This window comes from Homalodisca vitripennis, chromosome 3 (genome assembly GCF_021130785.1).
Source record: "Homalodisca vitripennis isolate AUS2020 chromosome 3, UT_GWSS_2.1, whole genome shotgun sequence".
Lineage (NCBI taxonomy): Eukaryota > Metazoa > Arthropoda > Insecta > Hemiptera > Cicadellidae > Homalodisca > Homalodisca vitripennis.
This window is the reverse complement of record NC_060209.1, coordinates 183,204,767-183,218,782: the sequence shown is the minus strand read 5'-3', so window position 1 is coordinate 183,218,782 and position 14,016 is coordinate 183,204,767. Positions and strand designations below refer to the sequence as shown.

The window sequence follows — 14,016 nt, the reverse complement described above, 5'->3', positions numbered from 1 at the left end:
TTTTAAAAAATTTTTAAAAAAGCAATTTTATTCAATAATTATTTATTTTATTCTGGAAAGGGGGTTTAAAAATTTTCAAATTTGTTTTAAAATTTTTAAACATTTTTTTTTTAAAATCAATTTCATAAAATTTTATGGAAAAAGGGAGAAATCTTATTTTTTCTTTTTAAAAAACCCCCAAAAAATTTTTTATTAAATTTTATTCTAAATTTTAAAAAACAACCAAACAAAGAACCCCTTTTAAAAAAAAACTTTTTCCCATTTTTTTTTCAAAAATTTTTTTCAGTTTTTTCTTTTAAAAAATTTTTTTTAAAATAAAAACAGAGGGAAAAATTTTCCCATTTTTGTTAAATCTTTTTTCCCGAAAAAAAGGCCCGGAGAAAAAAAAAGGAAATTTAAAAAAATTTTTTTACTTATTCCCCAAAAAATCAAAAAGTTAAAAATAAATTGAAAAAAAAAAGTAAAAATTTTTTTTTAAAGTTTTAAAAAAAAAAAATTATTCTTTAAACTTTCCCTAAAAATAACCTAAAATTTTTTAAACCCTTTTGGGGAAAAAAATCCAAAAGGGGCCGGGATCCCCCCCAACCAAAGGAAGTTTTTTAATTTTTAAAAAAGGGGGCAGGAAAATAATTTTTTTAAATTTAAAAAAAACAAAAAGGGAAATTTTAAAACCAAAAAAATTTTTATAAAAAACACCAAACAAAAATTTAAACTTTTTCATTTTAAAAATTTTTTAAAAAAAATTTAAAAAAAAAAATTTACTTTATAATTCTTTTAAAAAAAAAAAAAAAAGAACCCAAAATTTTTTATGAAGGGGATTTTCTAAAAAAAACCTTTTTTTTTAAAAACTAAAATTTTTCAAAATTTAAGATACAAGTTTTTTTTTTTTAAAAAAATTAAATTGCCCTTTTTAAAAAAAAAAAAAATTTTTTTTTTAAATAATTTTTTTAATATTCTTTTTTCAAGAAATTCTTTGTCAAAAATAATTTTTTAAAATTTTTTTTTGAAAAATTTTTATTGAAAAGGGGGTTTGCATTTGCCTCAGGTATTTGGAAATTTTTGGGGTTTAAGAAATTTTTTAAAAACATCATCATAAAAACCTTTTTTTTCTTTTTAAAAAAAATTTTTTAAAAAAAAAAAAAATAAGAAAAAAAAAAATTGAAAAAAATAAACCAAATTTTTTACAATTATTAACATTTTAAAACAAAATTACACGGATTAAAAAAAAAAACAAAAAAAAAAAAATTTTAAAATACAAAAATGCCCCTTTTTAAAACAAATTTTTTAAAAACTTAAAATTTTTTTCTTATTAAATTTATAATTTAAAAATTTATTTAAATTTTAAAAATTCAAATTAAATTGTAAAAAAGAAAACTAGGAAACTGTTTTATGAACCAAATGGAGGGAAAAAATTTAAAAAAAATTTTAAATTTTTGAAGAAAAATTTTTTGTTAGTTAAGCTTTTGTTCTTTAAGGAGGTTTTTGTGAAAAAAAAATTTTCAAATTTTCCCGAAAGGGAAGAGAAAAGGGTTTTTAAAAAACTAATTAAAAGGCCTTGTTTTTGGGGGAAAAAAAACAGCCAGTCGGGGCTGAGACTTGTCTTCCAAAAACTCGGGATCTTAAAACCAAAAAATTTTTTTTGGGCAAGAAATTTTTTAAAAAAACCCTGGAAAATAAAAACGTTTTTAATTTTTTTTTTCAATTTTTTATGCCTTGCTAACTTAAATAAAAAAAATTCCCCCAAAAAACAGGTTTAAAAAAAAAATTTTTTAACCCGGGGGAATAAATTTTTGTTAAAAAAATTTTTTTCCAAAATTTTTTAAATATTTAATAACTTAAAACCCTATTGAAAAATTAAAAGGGATAAGAATTTAGAAATTTAAAAATTTTTTTTTTAAATTTTTTTACAAAAAAGTTTAAAAAAAATTTTTTTAAATTAAAAAGTTTAAAATTAAAAAAAATTTTTTTGTTTTAACGACTTTTTTCTTAACAACACCAAATTAAAACCAAAACAAATGCAAAATTTTTTTTAAAAAGATTTTTTTATGGTTTTTTTTTTAAAAAAAATTTTTAATTTTTTAAAAAGGGGGGGAAAAAAAAAACAAAAAAATTTTCCAAAAAAAAATTAAATTTTATTATTTTTTTTTTAACATTAAAAGAAAAATTTTTTTAAGAAAAATTTTTGGGGAAAAAAAAAAACAAAATTGTATTTTTTTTGTAAAAAAAAGGGGTTTTTAAAAAAAGGAGGGTTTTTTTATAATTTTAAATTTTTTCCTTTCGTTTGCCTTTTTTTTTTGTTCCCCCCCCCCTTTAATTTGGTAAAAAAGGGAAATTTTTGTTTGACTGGAAAAAATTTTTTTTTGGTTTTAAAGGGAATGGGTGGGGGGGGGGGGGGGTGGGGGGGGGGGGGGGTGGGGGGGGGGGGGGGTGGGGGGGGGGGGGGGTGGGGGGGGGGGGGGGTGGGGGGGGGGGGGGGTTTTTTGGCTTACCCTGCATAAAAAAAGCCTTAAAAATAAAAGTGGCCTTAAATAAAAATTGCACAGAAAAATCACATGTTATCAGAACAACCTAGAAAATTTTACTTTTGTAATGCCAAGAAGAATTGGGGCTTACACCATTCCTGTACCAACACTACTTTTTCATCACTCTGTACGGTAATAAACTATCAACTCGATCAAACTCTTTTTCGAAATCTATAAAGGCTTTATGGAATTCAAATTTATATTACCGCCTCTCCTCAATCATTTGTTTAATTGTGAAAACATCGGTATATATTCCGAAGCACGTTATAAATTTTTTATGTGGAAGAAGACAACCAACCGAGTTGAACGGCTTTGCACAATCATTTGGTCCATCCACCCACCTATATAAGTAGGTGAGGTGGATGATCAAATGGATTACTATTGTATGTAACAACGCCCTTCCTTTCATTTAGTAACTGTTTTTGTATAATCTTTTTCCCCTTTGTGCCCACCTATGTTGCTGTCTATGAAAATTTTATGGATTGTTACTGTCGAAATGTCAAAACGAAACTGATTTAATAATAGCTATGAGACGACCATATATCGCGTCAGGATATGGAGCACGAGGAAATAACTTTATTAAAACGTTGTACTTTGAAACAATAATATATATAAACGATTGCAGGTAAAGCAATAACATTTGGTGGTTATATCATTACTGCACCTATAAATGTACTTTTTAAAGTAATTACCATATTTTTCTCGTGTTGGGATGGCACGCGAGGAGTCAGGAGGGAATCTTAAAAGGGAGAGCATCAAATTCAAGTAGTACATCAAATTAAAGGTCTTTATTAGTAGAGTACAATGTCGCAAATCCGACCTCAAAGTGTTTATTCTTTGTAAAATTATGCCGGTTTAAAGTTATAAAAATTAACAATGTAGGTCCTGTTCTAGATGGTTTAATATTCTCGTCTTACCTCAAGTTGTGAAATTAAACTTAGTTAATAAAAAACTGGACTTAAGTAGTTTTTAAGATAGTTTGACTACGATTGAGTTAATAATAAATCTACTTTTAAGATATAATTGACTTCTAAATATACAATCAAAACTTACCTTACGTCTTGATTTCAAAGCAAAGCCAAGTCGTTGTAAATTATACAGAGCCACCGATAAGTTCTCACACATTTAATACAGCCACAAATGTATTTAGAAAGAAGTATACGTACTTTATTAAACAGAGTGTTATAAAAGTCCTTAATTTGCCAATATTATGCCGTACATGACAATATTATGCAGTTTGATATATTCATCCACGATAGGCAGTAAAAGATAGGCAAACTTATACTGCAATGTCAAGCCCTTGGAGTTCTGAAATTTGATTACAATAAATTTAAAATAATTTAAAACTTTCTTTTAAGTTTATTAATGTTTTTAGTTTAATTCTTGAGTTTATTCACTGAGGCTTCTTCGATTGTTACAATTCAGTTAAGTTTTGTTCACCACTTAATATTTTGTAATATTTGAGTAAAAATGGTCCGATTTCAACAGAATGTAGGCTTAAGCTTAGATTTCTGCTAATATTATGTAAGAAACATAATTCAGTTTTTCTTCCTTGTGTATTATGCTGCTTCATCCCTCCTATTGCCTACATGTTCTTGAACAGTCAATTTTGGTCTTTTTGTCTCGCTAATGAATTTATGATCACAAGAACTAGACATATATAGACATACATTTAACAAACCCCAGCGTCTGTTTCAGATTTAAAGCCGGGTTTCCGTACAGAGAAGTTCCCATCAGTAAAAATATTGATATACGAAAAAACGTACGTGTCTTTTTCACAGTTAGAGTCCTGTTACCTCTTAATAGTTGCTATTATAAGGATAACATGACATGTATATAACAAATTTACAAAGCTCCGCCAATTTTTCCTTATAAGGAAACCATTATTTGACGCCTTGTTTCTCCTATACAGATGTCACCACCAGGTGAAACTAAAGTGCAGGTAAAAAACCTGTAAATCTGTTCCAGAATTGATGACCATTTCCTTTTTTATGACATGTCAATATATCATGAAAATAAAAGATGTTTTATGAACTTTACGAAATCTGCAGATTTGTTGACAAGTGAAAGTAAACTGACTTACATGTATCTGTTTCAGAGTTGGAGCCCAGTTTTCCCTACAGAGATGTCACTATCAGGAGAAACGTTGACATGAAGGAGTTTTACGACCTTGAATCAGAAATCGGCAGGATTGTTGACAAGTGAAGTAAACTGACTTACATGTATCTGTTTCAGAGTTGGAGCCCAGTTTTCCCTACAGAGATTTCACTATCAGGAGAAACGTTGACATGAAGGAGTTTTACGACCTTGAATCAGAAATCGGCAGGATTGTTGACAAGTGAAGTAAACTGACTTACATGTATCTGTTTCAGAGTTGGAGCCCAGTTTTCCCTACAGAGATGTCACTATCAGGAGAAACGTTGACATGAAGGAGTTTTACGACCTTGAATCAGAAATCGGCAGGATTGTTGACAAGTGAAGTAAACTGACTTACATGTATCTGTTTCAGAGTTGGAGCCCAGTTTTCCCTACAGAGATGTAACTATCAGGAGAAATGTTGACATGAAGGAGTTTTACGACCTTGAATCAGAAATCGGCAGGATTGTTGACAAGTGAAGTAAACTGACTTACATGTATCTGTTTCAGAGTTGGAGCCCAGTTTTCCCTACAGAGATGTCACTATCAGGAGAAACGTTGACATGAAGGAGTTTTACGACCTTGAATCAGAAATCGGCAGGTTTGTTGACAAGTGAAGTAAACTGACTTACATGTATCTGTTTCAGAGTTGGAGCCCAGTTTTCCCTACAGAGATGTTCACTATCAGGAGAAATGTTGACATGAAGGAGTTTTACGACCTTGAATCAGAAATCGGCAGGATTGTTGACAAGTGAAGTAAACTGACTTACATGTATCTGTTTCAGAGTTGGAGCCCAGTTTTCCCTACAGAGATGTCAACTATCAGGAGAAATGTTGACATGAAGGAGTTTTACGACCTTGAATCAGAAATCGGCAGGATTGTTGACAAGTGAAGTAAACTGACTTACACGTAACTGTTTCAGAGTTGGAGCCCAGTTTTCCCTACAGAGATGTCACTATCAGGAGAAACGTTGACATGAAGGAGTTTTACGACCTTGAATCAGAAATCGGCAGGTTTGTTGACAAGTGAAGTAAACTGACTTACATGTATCTGTTTCAGAGTTGGAGCCCAGTTTTCCCTACAGAGATGTCACTATCAGGAGAAATGTTGACATGAAGGAGTTTTACGACCTTGAATCAGAAATCGGCAGGATTGTTGACAAGTGAAGTAAACTGACTTACACGTATCTGTTTCAGAGTTGGAGCCCAGTTTTCCCTACAGAGATGTCACTATCAGGAGAAATGTTGACATGAAGGAGTTTTACGACCTCGAATCAGAAATCGGCAGGTATGTATTACGGCACATATTACTTGTACATTACTGAGTAGTTTAACAGATTAATCTGTACACATGTAGTTTTAAAGACATCATAACTTTAGACAGATGCTTTGTGTTTAGAACATTACAGTGCTTAGATTTGGGGAAATTGTACTGAAAATTACAATAACACAGGTAGTTGATTATTTTCAACGAACATGTGACGTGAAAAACAAATTTAAGTGTTCAAACTTTATTCAGTATGTTTAGTTACTGCGATCACATAAAGAACTAAAATAGAATTGTAGGCAATTTTCCATAAACACTCAAATATCTTAATAGGTGATCACTAAGAAACTCAGCCGGTCACTCCAAGATAATTACACTTATTGGGTTGGAGTTACTGGTTAAAAAGATATTACTCAATTCTTAAACACTGTAAAACCATATTATGATAATTGATATAGATCCTAATCTCCAAAGTGGTCACTTAGAAACGATTTTTATTTATGTCCAGGATTTCACCTCTCTGCCCCTTAAGCTATGCATTCAATTATTCAGAAGAGATTCCAAGTATCGAGATATCTTCTAATTAATTACTATGCTAATTAGTATAAAATAAATTAATTCATTTTCACTAATCTTTAACGCCATTTAAACAGGTTTATCAGTAAGGTGTTTGTTATACTGCGGGGAAATGAATGCGAAATTGCAAGTTCATAATTTATACGTACAAAACCCCTAATCACATCAGATTTTCCAATCTGCAATTAAATGTTTTCATTTCTAAACAAACAAAAAATAACGTTAAGAGAGTGTTCTGAGGTACTTATACCATACATTGCAATACTATAATTAAAGGACGTTCTATGCGAGTACTCAATGGATGTATGTTCAACTAGAGCATTCTTGCCGTGTAATAAATCATAGGGAAATATTTACAAGAGGCTGGTACGCTCAAGTCTGGTCAGTTGGGAGTGGTTCGCGCTGTGGAAATAGACGGGAGATAGGGAAACCAAAACATCCTCCCAGACCTGCTAATATTTTAACAGTTTATCTTCTGCGGCTTTAAATAGCTCTGTTCAACACCCATCGTGTCAGCTTATTGGAAACATATGTACTTCTCGAGAAGCGCGAATGCTTCTTTTACTTACAGGGCATTCAACTTGTAATTTGAACTTGGTCGAGATTCAGTATTATCAAAGTAATCAGACACACTCTTCAAAATCTGTCTAATACATGCTTTAGCAGACAAGGAGCTAAAAGATAAAGAAAACAGTCCAACCAATTTTGAGTGATACTGACTTTCATCTCAAGAAGATGTTCATAATGTTGTACGCAGATTGTAACCGAACAGATTTTGTAAATTTGATTGTATTGAGAGTAAGATTTATAATACTGTAAGAAATTAGCCAAAGCTACATAATTCTTAATGTACACGATTTATAAAGATTTTAATCCATTAAAAACAGTAAAGGTTCGTGTACTTTGTTGGCTTCTGTTATGTAAAATTAAAGACTCAGCGTCCTCTATGACCTCGGCAATTCGGATGGATCCCAACTGCCAGAGGCTAGACTTCGGCACAAGACGCTCGTAAAGTCATCAAGACGGATTAACTCAGCGTTGGAGTTGTTTAATTTTTGTTTTAATAGATCGGAATCTTTTCGTCGTTTCATTATCTTAAGCAATTCTTATACGATTTATTTTACTCACTGTTGTGCTCTGTTTAAAGACACTTATTTTCATGTATATATTGTCATTAAAAAAAACGAATACTGATGCGCGTGCGTGTACTTTAGTTCTCAAGTCTCAGGTTACATAAGTTAATGTAGAACATTTCATAAGTGAATAACTTGTATTAGGCAAATTCAACGGTCTATTTCGAACTGTACATATTGTGCATTACATGCTCTTCTAAAGAACAGGAGCAATGGTATTAGTCTCTTTGTGTCAATTAAACGTTAATGATAATTCATATTTAAAAAAAGAAATTTTCAAAAGAGAATTATTAGAAAATGAAAATCATACTGTTTGGCATTTATTAACAACAAATGACGTTGTTTTTCACTGGAGTTTCGAAATACGCCGCGGCACTGTACCTAATACTTGTTTGGCACGTAAACATGTGAACACAGTCAGTAACTGAACTGGTTGGAAGTAATAAAGAAGCAGAGTTAAGGTCAGTAGTTGTTAATGAAAAGGAACAAAAATAGCCCGGCTGGCAGAGGCGGCAGCAGACGATCCAGCCGCTTGTGTTTGTATCGCTTACAGCCTTCATTGCTATTTGTGATATATTTCCTTCTTGTTTCATCATGGTTTTGTTTCTCTTCAAAAGTTCCTTGCGTAAATCATAAAAAAACAATCAATGAATTGTTGGCTCTGCTTCTGTGTCCACGCCTCTGAAAAATCTCAACAATGAAAATTCTTACAATACCACTACACAGACTAGAATTTCACTCTATTGTGAGGTTCAAATAAGTAAAGGGACATTCAAACAAAGAAGGTGTTGTATTTTATGTTTTATAACTTATGAACTTCTCTTGAGTATTCATCATGCAAACCAAAAACCACATCTTAATGATCTTTTCTAGAGTGTTCGAGTGTATAAGCATAGTACATGGTGAGACGATAAGATTCGGAAAAAGAGAGAATAGATATAATGGAGACCGTGATACGTACGATAAGCTTTCGGTTAAATTTATCTTTCGTAGTTTTGAGCATCATTGAATCGATTTGATACCATGTCACTTCTAGCTATTTCTTGTTATTAGAAACGTTATTGTTTGGCCAAACCGAAAGGCTGAAGCTGAACATGAGTAGACACCACAGACACAAAAGAACAATGGATTGGAGATCAAAAGGAATAAAAACGACTTCTCAGAATTGCCTGGATGTGACTCAAGATGGTAATGAATTGGAAAAAGAATAAAGGAATACAGCTCTAGTGAATGAAGTAGAACCTCACATAAATTTAACTGAACATCATAATAAGAGACACCACCAGAAAATAGAATAAAAGGATTGTTTCAGTTGGTACACACTTTTAGAGAAAATGTATCCAGAAGAAATTCATTTAAGAAGAAAGGGTAAAGGAGTACAAGACTAGGTTCCGTTGGTGTAATTCCTGGAGGAAGTAGAAATAAAAAGGTACAAACCAATTGTATTTTGTAATTGCGTTGAATTTAAATACAATTATTAATGAATTCCAATGTAAGTTTTGCAATTAATGCTTTTCAAATCATGAATTGAATTTCAAATCGAGTGAATTTCTCGATTAGAGTGATTTCTTCAAAACTACCATACTGTCTGAAGAACGGGTTACCTCTTGCAAACAGAAAAAAGTACTATTGTATAGTAAACGTTTCACGGTTATTGACTGCCCTATTGATGTAGTTCGTTATAAATCACGAATAAAAGAGTAAAATCCCAGCAGAAAATCAAATAACAAACCATAGAAAGGTCTCGGTTGCGATGATAAACCGAAAGTAATGTTCGAATTAGTGAGGAAAGAAAATTATAAATTAGCAGAAAATGTTAAAGATGTTACATTTAAAATTTTAAGTGCAATAATAAGTTCTTCCACTGATGCTAACAACACATCCAAGAGCTATTTTGTGAGTGCCACCGATCAGTTTTAACTTGCATCATTGGAAACGTAATTCCTTGGATGTTTTACATATCACCAAAAACTTAATACATCCTCAATAAGACTCTTAAATCAAAAATCAGTTTTACAAGCACATCAATTCGATAGCAAAACATTTCTTCATCAGTTCTTAGGATTGAAGCTCGTTTAATATACAAGCCTTTTTCATTTCCAGTAAACAATCCTCCTAACTTAGAATCACCAAAGAGGTCCCTGTGTTTAGTCTCTGTTGATGTTTCATTACAAACTTATGAAATATTATCGAATTACAAAAATACGATTTTATAAAATATATAAAAACATGATCCCCACTAGCCTTAGACATGATTTTAGAAAAGAAAATCCTGCACCCATATCTGCGAATGAATTTTTGTATTAAATCAATTTTGCAAACATTGGACTAGAGCAGATCATGTTGTAGTATTCTGTATCATCCTGTAGTATTCTGACATGTAAACTAAAAACTATTATTCCGAAAATTAGAATAATGTAAGGAGAATAATTAATTAATCTATCGTTACATACCAATGTGCATACAATTCAGGTAAAACCCATCTAAGCGGAGTTACAGATACACTTAAAAACAAGAAATTAATATAAAAATATTTTATTTATAAGGCATTGTCTTTTTTTAAATACCATTAATTTGCCATAATGGTTTACAATTACAAAATAAATAATCGTTGATCGAGATTAATATTCCTAAAATCTAAGGTAGGTCAGAGGAACTTTCTTATTAAGAAAGTAAATTGAAAAGAGTAATAAAGATATGTATTTAATTCTTTTTACACAATCAATTACAACATTTAAATTTTATATTTACTAATTTTTATAAGATTACTTAAATTATAAGATTATAAAATTGCGTATATTGTTTCAAAACATTGCTAGTCGGACTCTGAAGTTTCTTGACCTTTCCAGCATATCAGCGTAGATGTTGAAATAGCTTGACGAATGTTATTCTTCAGTTAAGCAGGGTCATGCAATGGTCATTGCAATCAAGAACTCTCCCAACACATACAGTATTATTATTATTATCAAGAAAGAATTAATATGTTAACATTTGCATGAAACTTCATTTCTACAAAAATGAGTTCTATGAGGAGTGTCCGCTTCTTTTTTGCATAATTTTCTGTCTGTCTATCTGTCCCCAGAAGTAAATGAGCTACATATATGACATATTGCATACAACTTCAGCGAAGCCCGTTACGACACGTTGCGTGGTGTACTTCTACATACATAACAAAACAAAGGCATACAACAGTGTAGGACAACTTAGAGAGTATACGAATGGAACAGTAAGCGCTCAAACACGTAGTTACACTGCTCTAAAGATTACAAATTTGTGATTACGTTTCGCGGTGTCTAAAGCACGGATGTCACATTTGATGATGGTTTGTGATAAAGTAACAAAGGCAACAGGTGCAGGGCAACTTACAGAGTGTACGAGTGGAACAGAAAGCGCTCAAACGAGCTGACTCACAGGATTACAAATTTGTGATTACGTTTCGCGGTGTCAAAAAGACGGATGTCACATTAGATGATGGTTTGTGATAAAGTAACAAAGGCATACAAAAGTGCAGGACAACTTAGAGACTGTGCGAATGGAACAGCAAGCGCTCAATCAAGCTGACTCACAGGATTACAAATTTGTGATTACGTTTCGCGATGTCAAAAGGACGGATGTCACATTAGATGATGGTTTGTGATAAAGTAACAAAGGCATACAAAAGTGCAGGACAACTTAGAGACTGTGCGAATGGAACAGCAAGCGCTCAATCAAGCTGACTCACAGGATTACAAATTTGTGATTACGTTTCGCGGTGTCAAAAGGACGGATGTCACATTAGATGATGGTTTGTGATAAAGTAACCAAGGCATACAAAAGTGCAGGACAACTTAGAGACTGTGCGAATGGAACAGCAAGCGCTCAATCAAGCTGACTCACAGGATTACAAATTTGTGATTACGTTTCGCGGTGTAAAAAGGACGGATGTCACATTAGATGATAGTTTGTGATAAAGTAGCCGGGTAGTTGGGCCTTGTGGAGGAATGTTGGCTTAGGTCTGTGGCCGGGGGCCAAGTGATAGTTGAACAGTCCCGGTAAACAGCATCGCCGACGCCCGACTTCTTGTCACAAGACTGCCTGTGAGTCAGGTTAACTTGCCGTGTTTGATATCCGTCCAGAATGTAACAGGAACTTATCATACGCATTCTGTACAATAATAACACAAGTTGGCCATTATGTCAGACTGATGATTTCACAAAGACATTAGTTATTCGTTTGTAGCTGCATGTTGAGCAATAAATAGCTTAATATGATGTGTTTATGTACCTGCAGGTATGCCATTTAGACTTGCTGACAAGAACCTTACTAGCTATGTGGCTTACGTGATTTACTGAAAGTGGGATTCATCAATCTATGTATTATGTGTTTGCTGCAGTCACAATTCCAACCACTAGAGATGCCCATGATTGATGGATGGATGCAAGGTTGCCATATTGTTTATCAGAAATACTGTTCGTTACAAAGACTGTTTGTCCAAAAAAAGTATAGAAAATCATAATTTGTTCCTGAAGTTAAAATCCTGCAACTCTCCAAAAAAAGGAATTATTTTACTGAACTATCTGTACCTCAGCGGTTCACAATCGATAACAAAACTTGAATTACTTGCCTCTTTGTTTATACAAGAAGTACAGGTGAAACCTTTATACCAGTATACTCGTAGTTTACATTATACTATAGAAGATATGTAGGTCTAACACGATCTGATAATATTTCATGTGTACAAAATCCTGGTTTTATACCACAAAATATTCATTCAGTTCCGGAATGGTGACAATGGGAGTTATTACTACTTGACACATTTGAGAACCAAGCTGGGGGATCAGAGTATATCAGCGAACCCATAGCCTCCTATCCATGTTTACAAGATATAATTAATTACCCGTTCAGTTCATGAGTAGTTTTCTGGATGGCTTTTTGCAGTAGAGCTGATTAAAAAGGACTAAACTACCAGAGTAGGTGCAGGCCAGGTGTTTAAATGCTGTCATGGCAGTGTTGTCTCCTGCTGAAGTTATAATCTTAGGGATACTTCCACTCAGTGAAGACTATGATAATTCCCATAGAGTTTCTTTTATTTTAACCAATATTTTCCAACTGGACACGCAAAAGCTAGACGAAAAAGCACTGAGAAATACGATTCCAAACACAATAAACTTGAAATTAATATTAATACATGTATAAAGATCAGATCTACTGATGTTTGTGTACTATAGTACATTAATACTAATTAAATAAATAAGTGGATCTTTCGGTTACGTCACTACCTTCCGATGACTGATATGCACTGTGCAGTGCACTGTTGTAATATACTGTCTGCCCTGTAATCTACTCGGTAACTGATAAGCGGTACACACCTGCATAATCTTACCGCAACTCGACACTGTTGTAATATACTGTCTACCTTGTAATCTACTCGGTAACTGATAAGCGGTAAGCACCTGCATAATCGCAGCGCGATACTGTTGTAATATACTGTCTGCCTCGTAATCTACTCGGTAACTGATAAGCGGTAAGCACCTGCACAATCTTACCGCAACGCGATACTGTTGTAATATACTGTCTGCCTCGTAATCTACTCGGTAACTGATAAGCGGTAAGCACCTACATAATCTTACCGCAACTCGACACTGTTGTAATATACTGTCTACCTTGTAATCTAATCGGTAACTGATAAGCGGTAAGCACATGCATAATCTTACCGCAGCGCGATACTGTTGTAATATACTGTCTGCCTCGTAATCTACTCGGTAACTGATAAGCGGTACATACCTGCACAATCTTACCGCAACGCGATACTGTTGTAATATACTGTATACCTTGTAATCTACTCGGTAACTGATAAGCGGTAAGCACATGCATAATCTTACCGCAACGCGATACTGTTGTAATATACTGTCTGCCCTGTAATCTACTCGGTAACTGATAAGCGGTACATACCTGCATAATCTTACCGCAACGCGATAAGCCGCGTCTTGGTCAGTTTTAAGGCATTCAACTTCGCTTATATAGGCTCGGCTATAGTTTTGAAAAAAATTGCAGCATATTTCTCAATTCATAAATTTAAAATAAACACTACTATATCACAGAGAAAAACGTTTTATTTAGTTGCGATTTTAGAAACCAATTTATAATTTTGTTGCAAACAGAGAAACATTTTATTTTATTTATTATCAAAATAAACAAACCTATTTTACTGTTTTTTCCCCACAATCAAAGTGGAAAATTTTTGAAAGATTTAAATATTTCATATGGTACATGAAATCTTTATACACATTTATCATATTTGTTAGTTCAAAAAGAATCTCCGACATTAACTACAATGTACAGCAAGCTGCATTTAATAAACGCATTTAAAACACGACGATTAGTGTTCAAATAAAATCAAAAG

At 32.7% G+C, this 14,016-nt stretch overlaps 1 protein-coding gene across 3 annotated transcripts in view; it reads left to right on the top strand.

The window, feature by feature from the left end:
- Positions 1–5,014: 5,014 nt before the first annotated feature.
- LOC124357832 (calcium/calmodulin-dependent protein kinase type II subunit delta-like) overlaps positions 5,015–14,016 on the top strand; it is a 31,485-nt gene continuing 22,483 nt past the window's right edge. The window contains exon 1 of one of the 3 annotated variants that reach the window (XM_046809899.1): positions 5,015–5,122. In XM_046809899.1, the coding sequence (XP_046665855.1) occupies positions 5,085–5,122 (38 nt within the window). In that variant the 5' untranslated portion in view covers positions 5,015–5,084. Of the gene's footprint in view, positions 5,123–5,694; positions 5,810–5,850; positions 5,947–14,016 lie in introns of those variants that run through there. The other 2 variants (XM_046809896.1, XM_046809898.1) reach the window with 2 other exon arrangements.